This window comes from Anabrus simplex, chromosome 8 (genome assembly GCF_040414725.1).
Source record: "Anabrus simplex isolate iqAnaSimp1 chromosome 8, ASM4041472v1, whole genome shotgun sequence".
Taxonomy (NCBI): Eukaryota; Metazoa; Arthropoda; class Insecta; order Orthoptera; family Tettigoniidae; genus Anabrus; species Anabrus simplex.
Genome location: NC_090272.1, coordinates 23,695,570 through 23,721,702, shown reverse-complemented (window position 1 = coordinate 23,721,702; position 26,133 = coordinate 23,695,570). Strand labels below are relative to the sequence as shown.

General features: G+C 38.0%; 1 protein-coding gene across 6 annotated transcripts in view; it reads left to right on the top strand.

The window, feature by feature from the left end:
• The window catches only part of LOC136879228 (serine/threonine-protein kinase dyf-5), a 243,609-nt gene that overhangs the window by 59,009 nt on the left and 158,467 nt on the right, over nt 1–26,133 (top strand). For all 6 annotated transcript variants that reach the window (XM_068228783.1, XM_067153032.2, XM_068228780.1 and 3 more), the window contains exon 4: nt 25,409–25,530. In XM_068228783.1, coding sequence (XP_068084884.1) covers nt 25,409–25,530 — 122 coding nt within the window. The remainder of the gene's footprint in view (nt 1–25,408; nt 25,531–26,133) is intronic.

The following is a 26,133-nucleotide window of genomic DNA, read 5'->3' as shown; positions in this document are numbered from 1 at the left end:
TCCCTGATGATAGTATCCCCACTGATGTTCTGCGTTGAAATCCAGCTAGCGAAGTGAATGCAGTGAGTAAACTATGAACATGTGAGAGCTTGTACTCTTATGACTTGCCTTAAATATCGTTGCGTAGCACTCATTGTAAGCAGTGAAGTCAACTCAAGTACTGAATTCTTATGGGGTTTAATTAAATAATTTCATCTTCATTTCTTGCCGGAATACCGTTGAAATCAAGTAAAAATTCAGGTATTAATTTTTATAATTCACACGTGACATTATTAACACGGTCCAGTCAAATATGATTCATATGTACCTTCTTAATTATGCATATCACGCCACCAAAGATATTATAAATATTTCCTTTATTACAAATCGATGTGATTGCAGGCGAACACATTCTGGCTATTTTCATCTCTTGCCCGCTTTTATTTTTATTATTTTTTTCCAGTCAGCCAGCTACCCCTTCAAGTCAGAAACAGGTTATCTATCACCTGGCCAAGGCCACGCGCGCCTCGCTTACAAAGCGAGCCTAGTAACACACTGACCCATATTCACTCAGCCGAGACCTGGATACGGTCACAATATATTCATAATTTAATATCCAGTCAGATGTAATTACTTAGGGTCAGCACTGGTGTGGACTAATGTGGATATGTCCTTCCTGGTGCCATCTATATTGAAGTGGATGTATTGTATGTTTCTGTGGTGGTGGTAGTGTAATGTGTTGGATGTAATTGAATGTGTGTATTAAGGTGAACACAAAAACACCCTGATCCTGAACTATAGTAATCACCACGTAAGGCAGTACCCCAGAAAGTAAATATCGCCGCCCAATGCTCTTCTTTTCTCTTTTTGTAATGGCTGATCACTGCTGCCAACTTGCCTGGTTACATATTAAAATCACCAGATATAACCATAACAAACTAACCTCAATGTAAACACCGATAATGAATGTTTCCCTACCCTAGTAAATGATAAAAGTTAAGATGAAATAAACCAAGATATTCATAATTAAGTCGGTTTCCATGCTCAATGAGGAATTAAGGAAATAAACACACTTTCTCACTCAAATTAATGTTACATATATCTGTCTTTATTTTGATATACAGTAGGCGTACTATAACCATATTCTTGAAAAGAGGGGCGTGTTACACGATGCAATTTATTTAATAAGTCTTTGCAGTGTGATTTTCGAAAGTTCCAGACATCCAATGTCTTTCCTTTCTTTTGCGCGAACATTTCCTTCTATCTTCAATACCGGTAACCAGTAAGGAGAGAGATTATTGGGCATATTTTCAGCCTGCAGGCTGGTTATATCTTCAAGCTTATCAGGAAACATATAGGAATACTAATGTGCCAAGCTCCGTGAACGGAAATTAGGTCAGCTTTCAAGTTCACTGCGGATTTGAAAATAATAATGTTATAAGTTCTACTGCCAAAATTTTGTCCCGCAAGAGTTATTTCATGTACCGGTAGATCTAGACATGGAACTGGTGTATTTGAGCACTTTCAAATACCGCCAGACTTGAACCCACCATATAGGAACACTAATGTGCCAAGCTACGTGAACCAAAATTAGGTCAGCTTTCAAGCTCACTGCAGAATTGAATATTAGTTCTACTATCTACTTCTATCGTTTTCATATACGCCGAGGTGCCAGTATTTCTTCCCGCAAGAGTTCTTTATGTACCGGTAGATCTATACATGAGGCTGGAGTATTTGAGCACTTTCAAATACCGCCGAACTCGAATCTGCCAACCTGAGCTAGTTATGCATTCTCTCCTTTACTCGCTTAAATTAATTTTAAACATTTCCTGCCTTTATTCTGATGTACGCATTACTATAACTGCATTCTTAAAGGAAGGGGGGAGGGAATATAGATTGTATAATTCATTGCGATTTCTGCAAGTTCAAGGACTTACCACATAAGACATATCTGTCCTTCCTTTTAATAATAATGCTAACAGCTTTACATCCCACTATGTACTTTTTCGGTTTTTGGCATTTTTTTTTTTTTTTGCTAGGGGCTTTATGTTGCGCCGACACAGATAGGTCTTATGGCGACGATGGGATATGAAAGGCCTAGGAGTTGGAAGGAAGCGGCCGTGGCCTTAATTAAGGTACAGCCCCAGCATTTGCCTGGTGTGAAAATGGGAAACCACGGAAAACCATTTTCAGGGCTGCCGATAGTGGGATTCGAACCTACTATCTCCCGGATGCAAGCTCACAGCCGCGCGCCTCTACGCGCACGGCCAACTCGCCCGGTATTTGGCATTTCAAACATATTTTCAGCTTACAATTTGGTGTATCTCAGGCTTACAACATTACGGAAACCAATGTACAGGAGCAGTATGAGTCAAACAACATTACCAGTTTTTTACATATATATTGGCTTAAATCACATGAAGACAGGTTGTGAGGCAAGAATGGGATAGGAAAGAGGGCTAGGATTTGAAATATTTAAATTGTAAATAAGCGTACAGACACAGCACTAGCCTGTAATGAAAATGACAGGCGAAAAAAAACTTCAGACCTGCCGACTGTGGGGTTCGAATCCATCACCATCTCCTGAAACCAAGCTCACAGCAGTGTGATCAAACTGCACAGCCAGTTCACTCAGTTTTCTATGATGCATAATAAGCCTACCACATGGGCGACCCACTTACCTGTATATGGATCTTCAGTTCTTCAATTATACAAGTATGCAAAAACATTATGCACCTTAGTAAAAGGTACTTCCCTAGTTGGTTCTCTGATTGGTGCATGTATAACAAATATGTTTGGGAAGAAATACTTTTATTTTATATTTATTTATATCATAAAGAAGCAATGTTGTTGTAGCAAAAAGAATATGCAACGAAAAAATGAATCCAAATAGATAAGCATTATCTACTTTATTAAATATTAGTTTATTGATATGTTAAGTGATATGTAGTAGTAATAATAATAACAACAAACGTGTGCAATAAGGAAAAAAGGAAATAAGTACAAGTAAATATAAATATAATTTACAACATTTAGAGCCATTCCATGGTCACTGAATTACAAAGCAGGGGTATGAATAAACAAACATAATACCGGGCGAGTTGGCCGTGCGCGTTGAGGCGCGCGGCTGTGAGCTTGCATCCGGGAGATAGTAGGTTCGAATCCCACTATCGGCAGCCCTGAAGATGGTTTTCCGTGGTTTCCCATTTTCACACCAGGCAAATGCTGGGGCTGTACCTTAATTAAGGCCACGGCCGCTTCCTTCCAACTCCTAGGCCTTTCCTATCCCATCGTCGCCATAAGACCTATCTGTGTCGGTGCGACGTAAAGCCCGTAGCGAAACAAACATAATAAACATGAATACTAATATTTAAAAAGCAAAAAGCAAAGTCATCTCCGTACAAACCATGAAAGCCATTGGAAGGATGGAAGGTGAAGGCTTCCACTATCCACAACGTTGGCACTTGGTGGGGTGGAGTGGTTAGCTCTACGCATGACCGCCTTTGCCCCCCAGTAGTTGACCTGGTACTCATTTATCATACGCAAAACATTCCTTCCAAATTACGTTAAACCCCTGTCACTCATTATTATTATTATTATTATTATTATTATTATTAATATAATTATAATGATAATAATAAATTGCAAATGGGAAATATCCCGGTGGCAACGGTCACTTACAGTAATGTAATAATAAAGTAAAGTTAACATAATTACCCAACAACAACAAACAAACAAACAAACAAGCAAAGAACAAGAGTACAAGAAGCAGATATATGGAAGGAAAATATTACAAGAATTACTGCTAGTTTAATATTCTAAATCGAGCATCATCATGTACAATTTCACACACAACTTAAGTATTTACAGTGCTTAACAATATGGCTTACAATATTATAGGTTGACCTTACTACTAGCTTAACATTATAAGTGATAATGAAGTGAAGTTAAACCGTAATTACCCTACAACAACAACATTACAACAAGCAAGAAATACTACTAATTTAACTTTCTAAATCCAGTGTCATTATATACATATTCGCACACAACTTAAGTATTTCCAGCACTTAACACTTCAAATTACAATACTATAGATTGAACTTACTACTAGCTTAACACTACAAGTGATAATAAAGTTAAAACATACTACCCAACAACTCAAGTACAAAAAGGAATTCCATTGAAAAAAATATTACAAGAAATACTACTAGTCATTCTAAATCCAGCATCATGTACAGTCTCATACACAATTTAATTATTTCCAATACTTGACACTATGGCTTACAAAACTATAGATTGAGCTTACTACTAGCTTAACATTACAAGTGATAATAAAATAAAGTTAAAAACATTATTAATTAACCAAGAACAACAACAATTACAAAAACATGAGTACAGCAAGCAATTCCCTGGAAAAAGAATACCACAAGAAAAAAACTTCCCAGTTTCACAATCGAAACCAAGCAGAAAATCACAAATTCAGTGCCCGTAATTTACAACTTTTACTTTTCACTTTACACAAACACTAATGGTCTTCTTAAATGACTTGATACCAGAAAGGAATCTATCAAAGACTGCTGCAGGTAATTTATTCCAATCCTTTATGGTCCTGTTGACGAAGGAAAACTTGCCCACATCCATATGCTGGTTTCTGGCCCTAATTTTATGCTTATGATTATTTCTTGATAAGTATGAGGGAGGTTCCAACCTATTCCTAATACAACTCCAAGCAGCCCTTCCCATATAGCTCTTATAAAGACCACACAGGCGAGCTCTAGTTCTTCTAGATTCAAGACCTTCCCAATTAATGGTATTCCTCCTATTCCCAGTTATGAAACGCATCGCTCTTCTTTGAACTTTCTCTAGGGAATTTATTAAACCCATCCTGTATGCATCCCAGCATGTAGACCCATATTCCAGAATGGGTCTTACGAAGCATTTATAAGGTTAATTTAAACCTAGGGCCGATGACTTCGAAGTTAGGCCCCTTTAAACAACAAGCATCAACAAGCAAGCAGTTTAAACGTACTAAGGTGGTGAACACATAAATAAGAATTCCAATGAAAGTATTTTCCTTCTGGACCTTCATACCGGACAGATGTTTTTTTTTAAACAAATTTTTTTCACTATAATATGATTTATCTATAGAGCGAAACCGCTATGCAGTGTGCGTCTCATAGCTATCGAGATGGAATTGGTAATGTACTATGTATCTGTAGAGCCTGTATATAAGAAGTTTTACAATTACCTCTAAAGTGACATTTCAGCTGTGTGACAACGCTAAAAAGACTATGGACTTCGAGATTGGCATTCCTGAAGAGGGTTTTCTGCACTTTCCCATTTTCACACATTGATTCAAGAGTCTGTATTGGCTTGTGACAGAACCACTGTATTCTTCCAAAAACCACTGATAGGGACAGGTTTGGTTCTGATCCACCGAAAACAAATTATAATGACCGGTTAGGTTGTGATCCACCGAAAACCACTGATTGTCGCAGGGTTAGGTTAGGTTCGACAGGATTTGTACTTGAGCGACTGTTGTCATTGAAAGCACTGTCGTGGCGACTGAAGGCAATAAACATAAAACTGAATCCATTGGTCTACAAAGTTTTCATTCAGTAGATACGCAAGGAACTGGCAAACCAACACCGTACATACAAAGTTTACAAGAATCAACAAAACAGGATATTAATTCGTGGTACTCACTGTTCTTTAAAGAGAAGAAATATCCAGTTAACAATAGCTGCAGTGAACGTGGTTTTTCACTATTATTGTCCGGCCCCATGGCTAAATGGTTAGCGTGCTGGCCTTTGGTCACAGGGTGCGGGTTCGATTCCCGACAGGGCCGGGAATTTGAACCACCGTTGGTTAATTTCTCTGGCACGGGGGCTGGGTGTATTACATGTAATGTAATAAATATCATTTTTGGTCCGTATTGATGATGTAGATTGAAATAATAACATTAAGTTATTTATTAGACCACCTAATCAATACAAGATCGTCTTGGATGATTTACATAAATTTGTTAGCTAATAGTGGGACATGTTTCGCCTTCTCTGAAGGCATCATCAGCCATAGTCTTAACCTTAAATTAAAAATAAGCGTCTAAATAACATGTAGTGATGAAATGAATTTTAAAATCTTGAAGAGATTTGAAGTAAAATAACATTAAAAATAACAATGATGGTTTGAAAATACAATGTGATGAGATACAATAGTGGAAGTATTAACAAAATTAACCTTAGAAGGCTGCTAAAATAAGTACAATGGAATAAAACAACAGATTGTTATACAACAAGTAGTAAGATTGCATAAAAGTAAAGTTGATAGTAATGGCGGTTATAATTAGACGATGGCGAAAAATCTTATGTAATCAAAGTAAAGAGGAGAGAGTAAAAGTCAAAGTTAGTCGAGAGATCCGAAGTTCATTATGATCTTGAAGATAAAGGATGAAAGTCAGATGCATATGGTGAAGTTGTAGAACACGTTGAGGATATGAAGTTGGTGAATAGAAGTTGAAGAACAGTTTCAAATAGGATCACTATGGACCATCTCAAAATTTGAAGTGATGTTCAAATGTTGTAAATTGTGAGTTTGTAGATATTCTAGTTGAAAAAGCATATACAAGTGGAATCTGTAAATGGAAGCACTATTAGCTAACAAATTTATGTAAATCATCCAAGACGATCTTGTATTGATTAGGTGGTCTAATAAATAACTTAATGTTATTATTTCAAGGCTGGGTGTATGTCGTCTTCATCAACATTTCACTATTTTTGTGTAAAATAGAAACTTACTAGTTTTGACAAGTACAGTATGTTCAACAGCGACTCATGAATGATGACGGGCAGGATGTCCAACCTCACTAATCTATGTCCTAGACTATTTCTACTTAAAAAATTGTATTTGTCCTCTAAGGGGATTTTGCAATTTTTGCTGAATATTTATCTGGCTGAAATGAAGGTGGATAAGCTACATAGTCTCCTTTTTATAGGAGGAATGTATCGTGGAAATGAAACTCATTTTCGGTTTCATGTACATTACAGTTTCTCTAAGATATGTTGATAGTAATTCAGTCATGTACGACGACGATGTATTTCATGGTAAAGACAGCTGCCTCTGTGGATCAGTGGTAGAGTGACGGCCTCTTGATCCCAAGATAGGGGGTTCAAACCCGGCAGAGGTAGTCGGATTTTTGAAGGGCAGAGAAAAGTCCATTCAACACTCCATGTCGTATGATGTCGGCATGAAAAAGATCTCTGGTGACACATTTGGTGTTTACCTGACAAAATTAATTAAATCTCAGCCATAGACGCCCAAGAGAGTTTCGATTTACTCGGTCTGCCATCTAGTGGGCCTAGAGTAAAATGGAACGTCAAAATTGACGAGCAGACAGCCATATGGCGTCAACTTGAAATGTCTGCACATGGTAGCTTAGGCCATACGATTATTATTATTATTATTATTATTATTATTATTATTATTATTATTATTATTATTATTGTAAAGATGAATTACTTTGCAATGCTATCTGTCTTAATGGTAATGTACTATGTACCTGTACTAGTGTTGGCTACTGAGTGCATGATTTGAAGCAGTGTATCGATTCATTCAAGTGTCTGAGTGAATTGATTCACAGGAATGGCAAGCTCACGGCACACAAATCATGCACAATCACGGCTCAGTGAGCCACACGACACACACGGTTCCTTATCGGCACACTGAACACTGGCGGGGAGCCGAGCTTCCGCTGCACCAAGACACAGTGAATCATAGCACACTGAAAGAATCGTACACAGTCACGGATCAGTGAGACACAACACACACTCAGTTGATTATCGGTACACTGGACATTGGCGGGGAGCCGAACTTCCTCTGAAGCAATACATACAGAGTCATGGTACACTGAAAAAATCGTATGCTATAATGGACTCTCGAGCTCAGCTCATTTGAAAATAATACCCACTCGCATTCACTGTCCTCTTCTTACAGGGAGTTTTAAATAATAGATGGATTTATTTGCATTGTTAAAAAGATAGTCAGAACATAATTCACCTAGCTTGTAAGTAAGTAGGCAATTAGGTTATTCTAATTACCGCATTAGTTTAATCAATCAGTATTTTTATAACTAGTTGACGTTCGACAATTACTTAAACTCAGCTCTCTAGCCTCCACGCCTGGCTGAGTGGCTCAGACGGTTGAGGCGCTGGCCTTCTGAACCCAACTTGGCAGGACCGAGCTCAGTGCGATGGTATTTGAAGGTGCTCAGCCTCGTGTCAGTAGATATACTGGCACATAAAAGAGCTCCTGCAGGACTAAATTCCAGCACCTTGACGTCTCAAAAAGCCATAGAAGTTGTTAGTGGGACATAAAGCCAATAATATTATTATTTAGCCTATGACTATGAGTCATGCTCATGACCACTCAAAATTGTCTGTTTTATATTCGGAAGAACCACTCGGTATTCTCTCAGTTTGTATGTCGCATCATTGCACAATACTTCAATAATCGAATCACGAGGTTACTGGTGTACGTGGACAGTGAGTATGTAAATAGACTGATGCAATAGCTTAAATAAATGATGTTTAATCAGAAAACCAGTGGGCTACTGTACATCTCGTATAGCCAGTACAACATATGACGATTTAAAAAAAGCCTCTGCTGATAGAAAAAGACATTTTCAAAGATGACCGAGTTAGTTGGCCGTGCATTTAGGGTCGTGTAGCTATGAGCTTGCATTCGGGGAATAGTGGGTTCGAATCCTACCGTCGGCAGCCATTAAAATGGTTTTCGGTGGTTTCCCATTTTCACACCAGACACATGCTTATGCTGTACCTTAATTAAGACCACGGCCGCTTCCTTCCCACTTCTAGCCCTTTCCTATCTCTTCTGTTCTCTTTGTCGCCATAAGACCTATCTGTGTTGGTGCGATGTAAAGCAAATTATTTGATTTATATTTAATATGTGGGCTACTTATTGTGGACACAGGTATTTTTATATGTAATTCTTTCTCTATACATACAGTATATGTCAGTTGTGACTTTCAGAGAACTGTGGAAAACCATTAGATAGTGTATAAAATTTGAGTTATGTCAGTAATTATTATTATTATTATTATTATTATTATTGTTGTTGTTGTTATTATTATTATTATTATTATTATTATTATTATTATTAACTGTTTTGTGGTGTAATATAATCAGCAAGTGTAGTACTGAATCTGAAAGTTAGATGACGCATAGGAAAGCAGTTCATAGAATGATGACCAGATGGCAGCAGCAAGCATTGAATGTTCTTGCTGCTGTCTTATCAGTTCACACTACACAGATACAATAGGATCAATGACTCTAATGAGCTGGGAATCGGCTCACTGTATCGATTCAGTAACATGAACGGAATAAAATGAATCGGTTAATTAAAATGAATATCCCGTCACTAATCTATACAGCCTATATATAAGACTTTTTACAATTACCTCTCAAGTGACATTTTTAGCTGAGTGACAATGCTAAAAAGACTATGGACTTAAGAGACTGGTGGTTTAAGTTGACCCGTCGCCAGGAATTTATAACCGGTAAGTTAAATTCACGTAAGGTGCAAATATATATGGTGTAAATAAATGTAAGACAAAAGAAGTATAAATTAATTCCAAGTTTGGTGATTACTGCCTTATGATTTAAAAGAAATGCATACGTATTTTAACAGGCGTACAATGTTTACATGGTGTATTGGTGTCATAGTGCTGTCTCCCCCTCTCTCTCTCTCCCCCTCGCCCGCTCCTCCTCACATTTGCGCCACATCAGTTCTAGATAATTTCACTCAGATTGAACACTGATCCCCACCTGCACATCTATACTGCCCTGTAACTCATAGATACACAATTCCCACAATTTTCAAATGTAACTCTGTTATATCTGAAAGTACAGGACAATCAGAAATGTATTATTTCCCAGCAAAGTTATAACATTCTTAATCTCATAGAATGGCTCTTACAGTGGTACAGCTAACTCCTCGGCTTCTCCTCTTCTTTCCTCCTCTTCTTCTTCTTCATCTTCCTCTTCCTCTTCTGATTTACTGCTTCCATGATGAATTACTAGTTCCTCCACTTCAGGAAGACCTCTCACCTCATTATTGTAGAACTCGACAATCTTCTTCTCAGTGTGTTTCACTTCATTTCTCCACATCTCTGCTGTCACCTATAGAATATATTGAAGTATCACAACCTGACAAGTATATTATAAACGCCACTTGCCTATATCCAATAAATAACATTTCCACTTGGCCTACCTGATCAAGAGATTCTTTCCACACAGCTGTAGCTCTGTCCAATCCATGACCAGGTCTTGAAGCCACTTTTTTGTTGTAATACTGTTTTGCCACAGACCATACAAATTCAATGGCATTGAAAAGTGAGTGGTATGGAGGAAGTCGTAGGACAGTATGGCCTTCACTGTGCAGCATCTCGTCAACAATGTACGTGGTTTTAAAGAAACAGAGAAATATTGTTATGTGTACATAAAAGTCAACTACATGAGTGTAAATAACATTATCTAAACTTATGTTTACATGCTTCTGTACCTCTTTAAGTGACTTCGATTCATATTACACAACGTTTGCAGCTCATCTTTTGTAGCATTTTCTGGTGGAGAAACTCCATTCTGCCTTAACCATGACTGTAAATTAAAGGAAAAATAAAAATTAATTTCTGTAACATCATTAAATATCATTCAGTAGAAGGAAATATTCAATGAAGTATAATTACCACTAATTGATACTTCCTCCATTTCATTGTTGGTTGATGCTCAACAAGCTTACAGTGATATGGTGCATTATCCATTACAATAACACAGGGTCCTATATTTCTTAATCCTACGGTTAATTGCGTTTCCACCCACATCTGAAATTTCTCACTGTTCATAGCACCATGATAATCCTGATTTCTCTTCAGGTTTGTAGCAAATATCAAATCAGCACCTGTAAGAATTTTAAGTTGTAGTATGAAGTTATTCCTTCTAAAAAAAGTATTCCCTAAAAATATGAGATCACCCCTCTTCAAGGATAGGCCTATTAATTGATAAAAAATGTGATTTCTGTTGAATGATACAAAAAGATGTCTGATTTTAAGTGAAACCAACTACTATGTAGCAAAGTCATCTGATGATGAAGTCAATGAATTACTACTTACACTACTTTATCCTAACATCTCTCATGAATGTATTTCCATTAGTAGGCCTATATCTGGATTAGAAGTCCACGATCACCTGCATTAAAGATATAAGTATAAACACCCATTTCAATACCTTAGAACAAATGTAATTGCTGCGAACACTGAACCTATATCAGGCAGTAAGAAATAAGAAGCTTGGAAGGTGTTCAACAGTCAGGTATCAAGCACTGGTTCAGGTGGAGATTGTCGAATGCAGAATAAACATAATAAATAGGCCTACAATACAAGTAATTTACTGATACAAATAACCAGTAATATTATATGAAAACACACTGAGGAAGTTTTGATTGAAGTACCTCTCTAAGGTTAATCATTGGCCTAAAGTGAATACTTGCAAGTCTTCTTAATAACCAAGAGATCCCTTAACAGTGGAGAAGTCAAAATCAAAAACCACGTACAGAACCCAATGAGCGGTAAGTTATAATGCCACCTCCGATCTCGTGCCAGTCAATTTCAATCAATCAGTCACCACTGATCTGCACTTAGGACAGTCGCCCAGGTGGAAGATGTAGTTTCAGGGATAGGCCTAGTCTTTTCTTCAATAATTGCAAAGAATTTGGAAATTTATTGAACATCTCCCTTGGTAAATCACTCCAATCCCTACCTCCCTTCTTAAAAAAAACAAAAAACAAATATTTACCCCACTTTTCATCCTCAACTTTATCATTCTACTGTGATCTTACCTACTTTTAAAATACTACTGAAACGTATTCGTCTGTCAATGTCATTCCACACCACCTCTCCACCGACAGCTCGGAACATACCACTTAGTCCAGCAACTCGTCTCCTTTCACCCAAGTCTTCCTAGCCCAAACTCGACAAAATTTTTGTAACGCTACTCTTTTGTCAGAAATCACCCACAACAAATCGTGCTTCTTTCTTTTGAACTTTTCCAGTTCTCAAATCAAGTAATCCTAGTAAGGGTCTCATACATGGGAACTGTATTCAAGTTGGGGTCTTATCAGAGACTTATGTGATCTCCCCCTTTACATCCGTACTACAAACCCTAAATACCCTCATAACTATGTAAAGAGAGATCACCTCACTATAATAAAATGAAGTAAAATAAAGTAAGAACATACCAGGTACAAAGCCATCATTCGTTCCAGCATGAACAATAACCAGTCTTCCTATCTCAGACACAGGTCGACGAATTACTCCTTGAACAAAATGTCCAGAATTGTGTGGTTTATTCTAGGAGTATGTGGGTGACCCTGAAAGAGAAATGCACATTTGAAACCAAAGACACCTGATGAAGATAAATCATTCTAAGGTTTTTATATAAAATCTATATATATAAAGTAGCTTGTCCTGACTGACTGACTGACTGACTGACTGACTGACTGACTGACTGACTGACTGACTGACTGACTGATTCATCATCGCCGAGCCAAAACTACTGGACATAAAGAAATGAAATTTTGGGGATATATTCATATTAAGATGTAGGTGCTCGCTAAGAGAGGATTTTTGGATATTCCGTCGCTAAGGGGGTGAAAAGGGGGGTGAAATTTTAAAATAAGTGTGTCTATATCTCAAAACTTTAAAAGTTTACAGATGTGAAAATTGGTATTTAGAATCTTCTTTAAAAATAGGGAAACACGTATTTTTTTGTTTTCAGACAATCCCAATAAGAGGGTTGAAAAAGGGTGAAAAAGGGGTTGAATGCCTTTAATCCGGATACGCTACTTATATCTCAGAAACTGAAGATATTACAGACCTCAAAATTGGTACTTTTGATCGCTGTGAAAAATAAAGAAACACATATTTTTTTGTTTTTGGAAAATCCAATTAATGCGAGGGTGAAAGGGGGGGGGGGTGAATTTTTAAAATGAGTGCATCTATATCTCAAAAGTTTTAAAGTTTAGAGATGTAAAAATTAATATTTAGAATCTTCATTAAAAATAAAGGAACACTTTTTTTTTGTTTTCGGAAAATCCCAATAGGAGGGGTGAAAAGGGGTGAAAAATGTGTTGAATGCCTTTAAAGAGAATACATATATCTCAGAAACTGAAGATATTACAGACCTCAAAATTGGTACTTTTGATCGCTTTTAAAAATAAAGAAATACATATTTTTTTGTTTTTGGAAAATCCAATTAATGCAAGGGTAAAAAGGGGGGTGAATTTTTAAAATGAGTGCATCTATATCTCAAAAGTTTTAAAGTTTAGAGATGTAAAAATTGGTATTTGGAATATTCATTAAAAATAAAGGAACACGTATTTTTTTTGTTTTCGGAAAATCCCAATAGGAGAGGTGAAAAGGGGTGAAAAATGGGTTGAATGCCTTTAAAGAGAATACTTATATCTTAGAAACTGAATATATTACAGACCTGAAAATTGGTATTTGGGATCTAATTTAAAAATAAAGAAACAGGTATTTTTTCGTTTTGGGAAAATCCAAATAATGGGGGGTGAAAAGGGGGATGAAATTTTTAAAATGAGTGTATCTATATCTCAAAACTTTTAAAGTTTATAGATGTAAAATTTGGTATTTAGAAATCTCCTTTAAAAATAAAGAAACATGTACTTTTTTGTTTTCGGAAAATCCTAATAGGAAAGGTGAAAAAGGGTGAAAAATAGGTTGAATGCCTTTAATGAGGCTACTTATATTTCAGAACCTGAAGATATTACAGACCTGAAAATTGGTATTTGGGATCTACTTTAAAAATAAAGAAACAGGTATTTTTTCGTTTTTGGAAAATCCAAATAATGGGGGTTGAAAATGGGGGTGAAATTTTAAAATGAGTGTGTCTACATCTTTAAACTTTAAAAGTTTAAACATGTAAAAATTGGTATTTAGAATCTCCTTTAAAAATAAAGGAACACGTATTTTTTGTTTTCTGTAAATCCCAATAGGAGGGGTGTAAAAGGGTTGAATCCCTTTATGAGGACACATATATCTCAGAAACTGAAGATATTACAGAACTGAGAATTTGTATATGGGATCTCCTTTAAAAATAAAGAAACACGTATTTTATGTTTTTTAGAAAATCCAATTAATGGCGGTTTACTGGAGTGAAAAATTGGGGTGAATTTTTTGAAAGACTATATATACAGAATATCTGAGAAAGGTAAAATGTTACAGACGTAAAAAGTGGGTATTTGTAATTTCCTGTAAATGTAAAGAAACATGGGTGATTCGTTTTTGGAAACTCCACTTAAGGGGAAATAAAAAGGGGTGAAATTTTAAAATGAGAATATCTACAGTATACATCAAAAAACTTAACATGTTACACAAGTGAAAATGGTATTTTTATCTCTATTAAAAACAAAGAAACGTGTATTTTTAGTTTACGGAAATACCACTTGGGTGGAAGGGGGGCTGTGTGTAAAAGTGACTGAAAATGGTGTCGATTTCTTTTAATTAGGCTACTGATATCTCAAAAATGAAGATATTACATACGTGAAATTTGATATTTGGAATCTGCTTTAAAAGTAAAGAAACACGTATTTTCGGAAAATCCAATGAAGGGGGGGGGGAAATTGAAAAATTACTTGACTTAATTGTATGAGAATACATACATCTAATAAAAACTAAAGTTGTTACAGACGTGAAAATTGGTATTTGGCTCTCCTTTAAAAACAAAGAAAAACGCTATTCGAAGGGGAAACCATCTTGGGCGGCGGGAGTGAAAAGGAGTTGAATTCCTTTCATGAGGACACACAAATCAAAAACTGAAGAAGTTAAGAGTCGTGATAATTGGTATTTATAAGATCATTTACTATTAAAGAAACAAGTATTTTTCCCCGGAAAATTCACCTGCGGTGGGGGGGTTGAAAGGAAGTGAAAAAAGGTGAATTATTTTTATGGGGATAATTATATCTCAAAACTGAAGGTAATAGACGTGAACATTGGTGTTTGGAATCTCCTTTAAACATAAAGAAACACGCCTTCTTTTAATTTTTCTTTGGGGCGGGGTGTAAATATACTTAACGGCGGTGGTGTGTAAAAGGAGGTGAGACCAATTGATTTTACTTTTCATAACGTACTTATAAGGAGCCTCCGTTTCTCACTCGGCAGCGCGCCGGCCTCTCACAGCTGGGTTCCGTGGTTCAAATCACGATCACTCCATGTGATATTCGTGCTGGACAAATCGGTGGCGGGACAGGTTTTCTCTGGACACTCCGGTTTTCCCTGTCATCATTCATTCCAGCAACACTGTAAAATATTTAATTTCATTTGTCATTCATCGCTCATTGCCCCAGAGGAGTGCTTCGGCAGCCGGCACAATTCCTACTGTCGCCGCTAGATGAGGGCTTTATTCATTCCATTCCTGACCCTGTCGAATGGCTGGAAACAGGCTGTAGATTTTCGATGTACTTATTCGGATCATAAACCGATCATTTTTAATCTTTCCTGGGTTCGATTTCAACAGCCATCTTTTCCTTCGGAGAACATTCTTAGATTACAGTAGACTCTCATGGCATATAAATAAAAATTTAAACACATTTGAAATAAACGATAGGAATGCGATTGACCGTCAAATTATTCACCTCTATAATAAGGTGAATAATGCACGGAAGTATGTCATTCCTATCGCCAGAAATCCCGCACACTTGCCTACGCGCGACAATGGTTCTGGTCACATTGTCAACAATGACAATGGTAGCAGATATAATTTACCGCCAAGTAGCGGTCTTGCATCTTGCTGTGGGGTGCAGAACATCTAATAATAATAATAATAATAATAATAATAATAATAATAATAATAATAATAATAATAATAATACATACATACATACATACATTATCATTATAGACTGTTATGCCTTTCAGCGTTCAGTCTGCAAGCCTCTGAGAATTTACTAAACGTCGCCACAATCCTCGATTTGCAACTAGTGTTGTGGCCTCATTTAGTTCTATACCTCTTATCTTTAAATCGTTAGAAACAGAGTCTAACCATCGTCGTCTTGGTCTCCCTCTACTTCTCTTACCCTCCATAACAGAGTCCATTATTCTCCTAGGTAACCTATCCTCCTCCATTCGCCTCACATGACCCCACCACCGAAGCCGGTTTATGCGTACAGCTTCATCCATCGAGTTCATTCCTAAATTAGCCTTTATCTCCTCATTCCGAGTTCCCTCCTGCCTTTGTTCCCACCTGTTTGTACCAGCAATCATTCTTGCTACTTTCATGTCTGTTACTTCTAACTTATGAATAAGATATCCTGAGTCCACCCAGCTTTCGCTCCCATAAAGCAAAGTTGGTCAGAAAACAGACCGATGTAAAGATAGTTTTGTCTGGGAGCTGACTTCCTTCTTACAGAATACTGCTGATCGCAACTGCGAGCTCACTGCATTAGCTTTACTACACCTTGATTCAATCTCACTTACTATATTACCATCCTGGGAAAACACACAACCTAAATACTTGAAATTATCGACCTGTTCTAGCTTTCTATCACCAATCTGACATTCAATTCTGTTGGATTTCTTACCTACTGACATCAATTTAGTCTTCGAGAGGCTAATTTTCATACCATACTCATTGCACCTATTTTCAAGTTCCAAGATGTTAGACTGCAGGCTTTCGGCACAGTCTGCCATTAAGAGCAAGTCGTCAGCATAGGCCAGGCTGCTTACTACATTTCCACCTAACTGAATCCCTCCCTGCCATTTTATACCTTTCAGCATATGATCCATGTAAACTACAAACAGCAAAGGTGAAAGATTACAGCCTTGTCTAACTCCTGTAAGTACCCTGAACCAAGAACTCATTCTACCATCAATTCTCACTGAATCCCAATTGTCAACATAAATGCCTTTGATTGATTTTAATAATCTACCTTTAATTCCATAGTCCCCCAGTATAGCGAACATCTTTTCCCTCGGTATCCTGTCATATGCTTTCTCTAGATCTACGAAACATAAACACAACTGCCTATTCCTCTCGTAGCATTTTTCAATTACCTGGCGCATACTGAAAATCTGATCCTGACAGCCTCTCTGTGGTCTGAAACCACACTGGTTTTCATTCAACTTCCTCTCAACGACTGATCGCACCCTCCCTTCCAAGATGCCTGTGAATACTTTGCCTGGTATACTAATCAATGAGATACCTCGATAGTTGTTGCAATCCTTCCTGTTCCCTTGCTTATAGATAGGTGCAATTACTGCTTTTGTCCAATCTGAAGGTACCTTACCAACACTCCACGCTAATTTGACTACTCTATGAAGCTATTTCATCCCTGCCTTCCCACTATACTTCACCATTTCAGGTCTAATTTCATCTATTCCTGCTGCCTTATGACAATGGAGTTTATTTACTATCCTTTCCACTTCCTCAAGCATAATTTCACCAACATCATTTTCCTCCTCCCCATGAGCTTGACTGTTTGCAACACCACCATGATGATTTCCTTTTACATTGAGAAGATGTTCAAAATATTCCCTCCACCTCTCCAGTGATTCCCTGGGATCTGTTATGAGTTCACCTGAATTACTCAAAACACTGTTCATTTCCTTTTTCCCTCCCTTCCTAAGATTCTTTATTACTGTCCAGAAAGGTTTCCCTGCTGCTTGACCTAGCCTTTCCAGGTTATTACCAAAATCTTCCCATGACTTCTTTTTGGATTCAACAACTATTTGTTTCGCTCTGTTTCTTTCATCTACGTACAAATCCCTGTCTGCCTCGGCCCTTGTTTGGAGCCATTTCTGATAAGCCTTCTTTTTACGTTTACAGGCTGCTCTCACTTCATCATTCCACCAAGATGTTCGCCTTTTCCCATCTTTACACACAGTTGTTCCTAGGCATTCCCTTGCTGTTTCTATTACATCATCCCTGTATGCCACCCATTCACTTTCTATATCCTGAACCTGCTTACTGTCTACTGTTCGAAACTTCTCACTAATCATATCCATGTACTTCTGTCTAATTTCGTCATCCTGGAGATTTTCTACCCTTATTCGTTTGCAGACAGATTTCACTTTCTCTACCCTAGGCCTAGAGATACTTAGTTCACTACAGATCAGATAATGGTCTGTATCATCGAAAAATCCCCGAAAAACTCGTACATTCCTAAAAGATTTCCTGAATTCAAAGTCTGTTAAGATATAGTCTATTATGGATCTGGTACCCCTAGCCTCCCATGTGTAGCGGTGAATAGCCTTATGCTTGAAGAATGTATTTGTAACAGCTAAACCCATACTAGCACAGAAGTCCAGCAAACGCTTCCCATTCCTATTAGCTTCCATATCTTCCCCACATTTACCAATCACCCTTTCGTATCCTTCAGTTCTATTCCCAACTCTCGCATTGAAATCGCCCATTAGCACTATTCTATCCTTGCTGTTGACCCTGACCACGATGTCACTCAATGCTTCATAAAACTTGTCAACTTCATCCTCATCTGCACCCTCACATGGTGAATACACGGACACAATTCTTGTCCTAATTCCTCCCACTGACAAATCTACCCACATCATTCGCTCACTTACGTGCCTAACAGAAACTATGTTGCGTGCAATGGTATTCCTGATAAAGAGCCCTACCCCAGACTCTGCCCTTCCCTTTCTAACACCCGTCAAGTACACTTTATAATCTCCTATATCTTCCTCCTTATCTCCCCTTACCCGAATATCACTTACTCCTAGCACATCCAGATGCATCCTCTTTGCTGACTCAGCCAGTTCTACCTTCTTTCTTCCATAAGCCCCATTAATATTGATAGCTCCCCACCGAATTCCATTTCGTTCACCAAGTTGTTTCCAAGGAGTCCCTCGCCTGTCAAATGGGAGTGGGACTCCATTACTCCCATAAGTCCGAGGCTTGCTTAAAGTGTTCTGAGCTCGGTAAATTCATGAAGCAGGATGCTGCCCTACTTGCACATAGTCCAAGTGAGGATCTCTCCTCTAACGGGTTATGGACCACCGGTGAATTGTGTAGTCCTGGCCGCCTGAGCACAAGGAGGGCCACGACTCAGAATATGTCCGAGATGCCCACTCCCATTCCATAGCAACTGGTATCCCGACTCACAGGACCACTTACTAGGCCACTCAGCCGTTGCCCATGGTTCATAATATTCTGGACCGTCGTCAAATTGTGCGGACCGTGCTGGAAACGGGTCCTGGCCTGGTAATGACTACGAATACAGTCAAGCCGCGGGTTCAGTACCGCCAAGGCACCCAAGACGACACCACGCCGGATCTCCGTCAGGATTTGATCCATACTAAAAATGCTTATAGGAAAAGATGGCAAAGATTTAGGGACCGAACTGACCGCGTGGAATACCTGGACCTACCTCGCGAAGTACGAAATCGATTGTTGGAAAGAAATATTGAAAAATGTGAGGTACTTTGCCGTAATCTCTCAGAAAACGAGTCAGATCGCGAATTTCGGAGGATTATATATAAAACGTTAAGCATTTAATTATAAATTTCAGTATAATACCGTAGCGAAGCACGGGTATCTTGCTAGTATAATATATAACACATATATTCACCATTCATAAAAATCTAAGTCTCATCCAAGAAAACAACAGGTTTTGGTTTCTCACTGTCCTTATTACGCATGTATTCCCTCAGAAAACAGGATCTCTTAAAACAAATGTCTTCATTTTCTCTAACATATGCATAGGGATCCCCTTTAATCCACACAAATCCCATGGCCTTCAAAATTCTTCTTAATTATGTTTCTGAGGCCTTGTACAAATAAGTATCATAATTTGCTTTCATGTGGTCGAAAACCTTTCTTACATTTAAAGATAAAAATTTCATTGTTCCGTATTGAAAGTATTAACGTTAAAAATTAAATAATTGAAAAAGAGGTTCAACCTATTCAATACATAAGAGAAAGAAATGTAGTGATTACATTCTTATTTAATAGTAATTAGAAATGGGACCGGTTTCGACCCTAGTCCAGGTCATCGTCAGCCGTTCAAAACATAAAAAATATGAAAAAAGAAAAAGATTAAGTGAATTCTGGATCGGTATAAGATGAAATATAAATTGAGGTAGAAATTGTGAGTCACTTAAAAGAAAACAGTACGTAATATTATGAATGGTAGTACGGCACACGCAATGATAGGTAAAGTCTCACAATGTTTATGAATAATTACTATTCAATAAGAATGTAATCACTACATTTCTTTCTCTTATGTATTGAATAGGTTGAACCTCTTTTTCAATTATTTAATTTTTAACCTTTCTTACAGTTACAACTTCTCCTGTGGGAAGAAAAAAGAGTTACAAGGGGCTCAAAAGAGCTGTATGTCAGTACATGCACGAAACATTTCTGGGAGGTTATCTCACCTGCGTGCCAATTTTTATAAATAATGATGCAATAGATTCCTTGTGAAGTTATCTTACCTTTATGTAACTTATCATAAATAAACCTTGCTATCGCTTCCTTAGAAAAACTGTCTATGCCGGTCACTGGATGTTCACGCTTCCGGAGTTTACCTGGTGTAAAATATTCAACTCCCTTCTTGAAATTTCCTATTACTTTTCGGACTAAACCGAAACTACACTGTAAGAATACACACACAGAAATATATTACATACACATATACCGTAAGTCAGCAGGAATACACAAAGGTTAAGTCTACAAACCGTATCGAAGTCGACACAAGACATGGTATAGGCCTACATGATTAGGTTAGGTTAGGTTCAGAATGAAATACTGCTCCATTTCAACTGATTGTCATTATGTCAGAAACTTATCATAGAAACAAGATAAAAACGAACACTTACCCCAGTTAATAATGAAACTCTTGCCATTAGCTTCGTATCACTACAACTGATACCTTCTTCGTCGTCTTCTTGTTTCAATTGCTCGTAGCAATGTACAAGCATTTCTTGACCTGATGTTTGTAAAGGACGTAACCTTGCTTTCCTTTTCGGAGGAGTTCTTGCAGATTTTTCTTCCTTCTTAGACATCCCAATCGAATTCTGTTCTTATAAGTATGGGACGAAATAGGAACGTAATTAATAAAATGATGTGCTCATCATTTCACACAAACTATGTTATTAAATGCATTATCCGAACATGCCACAATTCTACTTACCTGGTATTAGCCAAATAGATTTACAATCCCACAGAAAAAGAAAATATGCTTTAAATATTCTCGCAAATGTATCATTAGTGACTTTAACAGCAATGCGGTGGCAACACGCAATTCATGCTAGAACAGTGATTGAATGTTGCCAACATGCCAGATTAACGGTAAATGTAAGACGTCGTATCGGCAAGTAGGGTCCCTAAACTGTATGGTTACCGACACTGAAAAAGACCCAACAGCAAGAAAAGTAACTATAAATCAATACCTTAATATTACAGAGGAGAAAGGGTGAGGTTGCACCCTTAGGGTACGTCCTTACACGGAGACTACTATGGATGAATTGACCAGATGAAGAGCGAAGCTCACCACCAAAGTACCTGGTTCGGTTTATCATATGTGCAGAGAAAAACTGCATGGAAAACTTGACATTTTGCTATGATCTTCCTTCGTTTCCTTGGAATAAATCACAACTGTTCTTCCCAACTCTGAGTCTCATTTTACACAACATAAGTTCAAAATACTACACAGTTCAAAAGAATTAGAGGAACATATTTTGTAACATCTGATACGTGAACGTTAACTTGGTAGATGGGGTTCCAATAGTCGTACAGCATACCTTGAGACCTTAGCTACTCAGGGTATGTCAAATTGAAATTATACGCCATCTGTATTAATAGCCATGCATTAAACTGTCAGGTGAATAGTGGTGTGTCCGTGTGTCGTGATGTACACAGACTACTGCGGTCATTTGAGCACGCTGTACATAAACCAGCACATCCCATGAGACATCTTAACGAGGTTCAAATCGCATGGGCCATCACTTTGATCCAGGAAGGATGGACTTTCCGTCGTGTTTCTGTGGATCTCAATGTCTCTCCGTCAGTTATTCAACCCTTTAGAATCGGTACAGTGAGGCAGGCCGGTTCACAAGGAGGTTTGGACAAGATCGTGAATGCATGACAACCCCACAGTATGACCTATATCTGACCATCTGTGCATTGAGGCGTCATTCGGGAGGCTCACTGGAGTCACAGTTAAGATAGGTCACAGGTTAAGAGAAGTTTCCTTACGACCCAGACGTCCTATTCGAGTGCCCCGCTTAACGCAGCAACATTGCGCAGCTCGCCTTCTGTTTGCCCGTACCCACATCAACTGGCAACTTCGACAGTGGAGACCTGTATTGTTCACAGACGAGTCCAGATTTCCTCTGACACAGAGTGATGGACGTCAGCGTGTATGGAGACTCCATGGTGAGCAATAAATGCCAAATGTTGTCCAAGAAGGTGGCCGATTCAGACAGGTTTCTGTGATGGTATGGGGTGGCGTCAGTATTGATGGCCGTACGGATCGTGTCATCGTCCGTGGTAATCTTACCGTTGCGAGGTAGATCAAGCAAATACTGCTACAGCATGTGTTGGTTGCTGGATACAGTGTTGCCCCTGAATTCATACTCATGCACGACAATGCCAGGACTCATGTAGTGCGCATCGCCAGAGCTGTCTTGCGAGAACTGGACATTCAAGAGATGGAATGGCCAGCAGTGAGTCTTGACCTTAATCCCATTGAGCATGTGTTGGATAGGCTTGAGAGAAGTGTTCTTGGGCATCCTGTTCCACCACAGACTCTCCAAGACCTCGAACAGGCTCTCATTGAAGAATGGGACCTGATACCGCAACGTGACCTCCGTTGACTTATGCGGAGCATGCCACGTAGGTGCCAAGCTGTGATAAATACTCATGTAGGACATACACCATACTGAAGCTCTCCAACTGTGATACAAATCCACCCTTGAGGACTGTTATCACTTTGTTTTCACCCCTGTTTGGACATTTCCGTTTGTGTTCTGAAAATGAACGCGAATCCATCGATGTTCTTTTGTATACACTTCAACGGTAAAGAATAAAGGTGTTGTTGGTAATATATCTGGGTGTGAGGTATTGTTTTGTAGAGCATGGCATATATTCAAAAAGATGTTCCCCTAATTTTTTTGAACCATATGTTATGTCTCATCGAAGTCCAGCCCATTGAGCCCATTGATTGAATGGTCAGTATAATGTAGGGCAACATCAACTAATAAAGTTTTTGCAGCCTTTCCTTGTCAGACAGGAAGTATACAGGGTTTTTTCATAATTTTTTTTCATTTAGAAATATTTTAGTCTACTCTCAAAGAGAAAAACAAAAAGCTTGATTTTTTAATCACTGCTCAACCAGCTAACCATTCCACTACTTGCAGAAAAGACTGAAACTGTCAATGTTTGAGTCCTTGAGATCTTCATGAAATTTATTACAGAAATCATGGGATTCATCACAACAGGACATGTCCACTGACTTCCCGCAGAGGGCTTCCTGATGGAGGATATAATGTATTGTCAGGGGTTTGTTAATACAACTGGCTTCGCATTTTGCATTTAGTCTCCCAATGTGAAACATGCATTTTTGCCACACGTATTTTTCCCACCATCTTTTGTAACACATTTGAGCTGAGGAAGGTAGTACATTTCAGATAAACTTTTCTGCACTCCCTCGAAGATATCTTCACCCGTTGTTGTACCTTGCAAGCTAATCAGATCTGCTAGTTCTTCAGTATCTTCGAACCATCTGCTGACACCTCTGAATCAACAAAACTTGAGTCATATCAGCGAAATAAGTACACTTGTCCAGGGCTGTTGGGAATCTCAAAAGTTTCTAAGCTATTTCTGTTAACTGAGTGGAAAGATGTGCCATTGTGCTTGCTGAAAGACTAATTGTTTTATCCTATTTGATTTTGTTAGCAAACAGTTCTTCAGCCACACTCTTATGTGGTCACCGGCCTTGCCTCCTGGCAATTTGTGAACGTACTCTCATGCAGCTTCACATTCTTCAGCGTGCTTCTTATAAATGTTTTCTTGAAAACAAACTCCACGTTTTAATGTTTCAAATTTATGTTCACTCATCGTTTCCTGAGATTTATGGAAGTTTTCACCATGCTTAGTTTTATAGTGACAACGAATATTGTACTCCTTAAGAACAGTTATAAGTTCATCACAGGCGACATGCATTACTTTCCTCTTTTTCTCTAAAACAAAAATATAACAATAATGTTATTTGTTTTACATTTTATTAACTACTATTTTTCGGGGATGCTGAGGTACCAAAATTTTGTCCTGCAGGAGTTCATTAAGGTGCCGGTAAATCTACGGACACAAGGGTGACTTGTTTGAGAATCTTCGGATACCACTGGACTGCACCAGAATCAAATTTGGCAATTTGAGCTCAGAAGGCCAGCGATCAACCGCCTGAGCTGTTCCACCCAGCTAAAATGAAATATTCTATTGACCACTTAGTCATGAAGATAACCTTTCATTGTCCACTTTTCCTCTTTTATTTTAAACCGTCATAGTGCACTAACCTCAGTGAACATGGCCTCCTGGATAGCCTGGTGAACTGCAGTCATGGCGCTTCGGGTGACCTCTCCCTTATTTACGATCAAGTGAAGATGGTTTTCTGGATGGTTGGAGGGACAACAACACATCCATTGATCCCTGGTTGAGTTAGGCAAACTGTAAGAATTGCACACTGCATTTAAACAATCTATTTCCTTGTTTTCTTGATAAAACTTTGTTTTTTGCTGTTAAACTCATTTGTAGGCCTTATTTTGGAGACTCCTAATTTAGTTCTGTAATATCTCAGAGACCATTGTTTGTGTAATTTGCTTCACTTTTACTGACTTTCTGTCTGTCTGTTGACACTGCAACCATAGTATACTACAGGTCATTTTTCAGTGTGTCAGACCTCTTCCTTTTTTCTCCTCTGAATAGTGTTGATAGAGGATGGTTGCCCATTTGTACTTCCTCTTAAAACAATAATCACCACCACCATGGTTGGTTGCAATTATGTTTGTGCTTGACCAGATCTTTCAACACTGGTGATAGATATCATGTCTTGCCTGTACTGTCTGGCAACACACAACACACACACATCTTGTTTACATGTGTGGCCACTTCATTCAGTCCAGAAGTGAATTATGAAATGTACAGACAGAATTATTTTATTTTATGTTTATTTCATGTATACAGATTGAGTTTTCTGGTGTGCACGTTTTTGCAGAAAAATTCTAGACTAAGAGTTAAATACCTGCTAATGTGAAAGTCTTTTCCTTGTGCTTGGATTTGGATCTCCTTCTCCTTATTATATTGAGAAAGTGCCGATTTTGTCATTGCAGTCCCTGAAGAAGCTGAGCCACGCAAATGTTGTAAAACTGAAGGAGGTTATCAGAGAGAATGACACTCTCTACTTTGTGTTTGAATACATGAAGGAGAATCTTTACCAGCTTATGAAGGATAGGTGAGTACAGTCTTTTTCATTAAACTTGTGGCGATCTTGAATAGAAATGGAGTTGAATCTTGGTAGACCCTACTATAGTCACATTAGGGGACAAGCAGTATGACATGATGACAGTAACCTCACTGAAAAGTACAATACAGAGGGGGTCCAGAAAAATGTAGAGAGTCTTTGATAGTTAATACAGTAGAAGTCCATTATAATGAGAATTCATAAGAGCAAAAAATTTACTCGCTATAGCGGATTGTCGTTATACCAGATTTTTGTATGAAATTTGGAAAAAAAAACCATACACATTAAAATTGGTATGAAATGGCTATCAGTTTGTTCAAAACTTGCGTTTCTGCGGATGATATCCACACTATCGATTACTTGTTTGTTATTTTTCGGGGAAGTGTGTATTTAATGTCTTTCTGAAAAAATATTGTACCGTACCGTATTTCTCCGAATCCAAGACAAACCCCACTTTTCCTTCAAAAAACTTAAATCAGGCTCAAAAAATGTTTTGGAAAATTATATGAATGCCTTTGTTGTACAGTACGCTGTTTTAGACGCCGAATATTGGCTTTCGTTATGCCTTTTTTTGCGGCTGTACAATTATTCTTT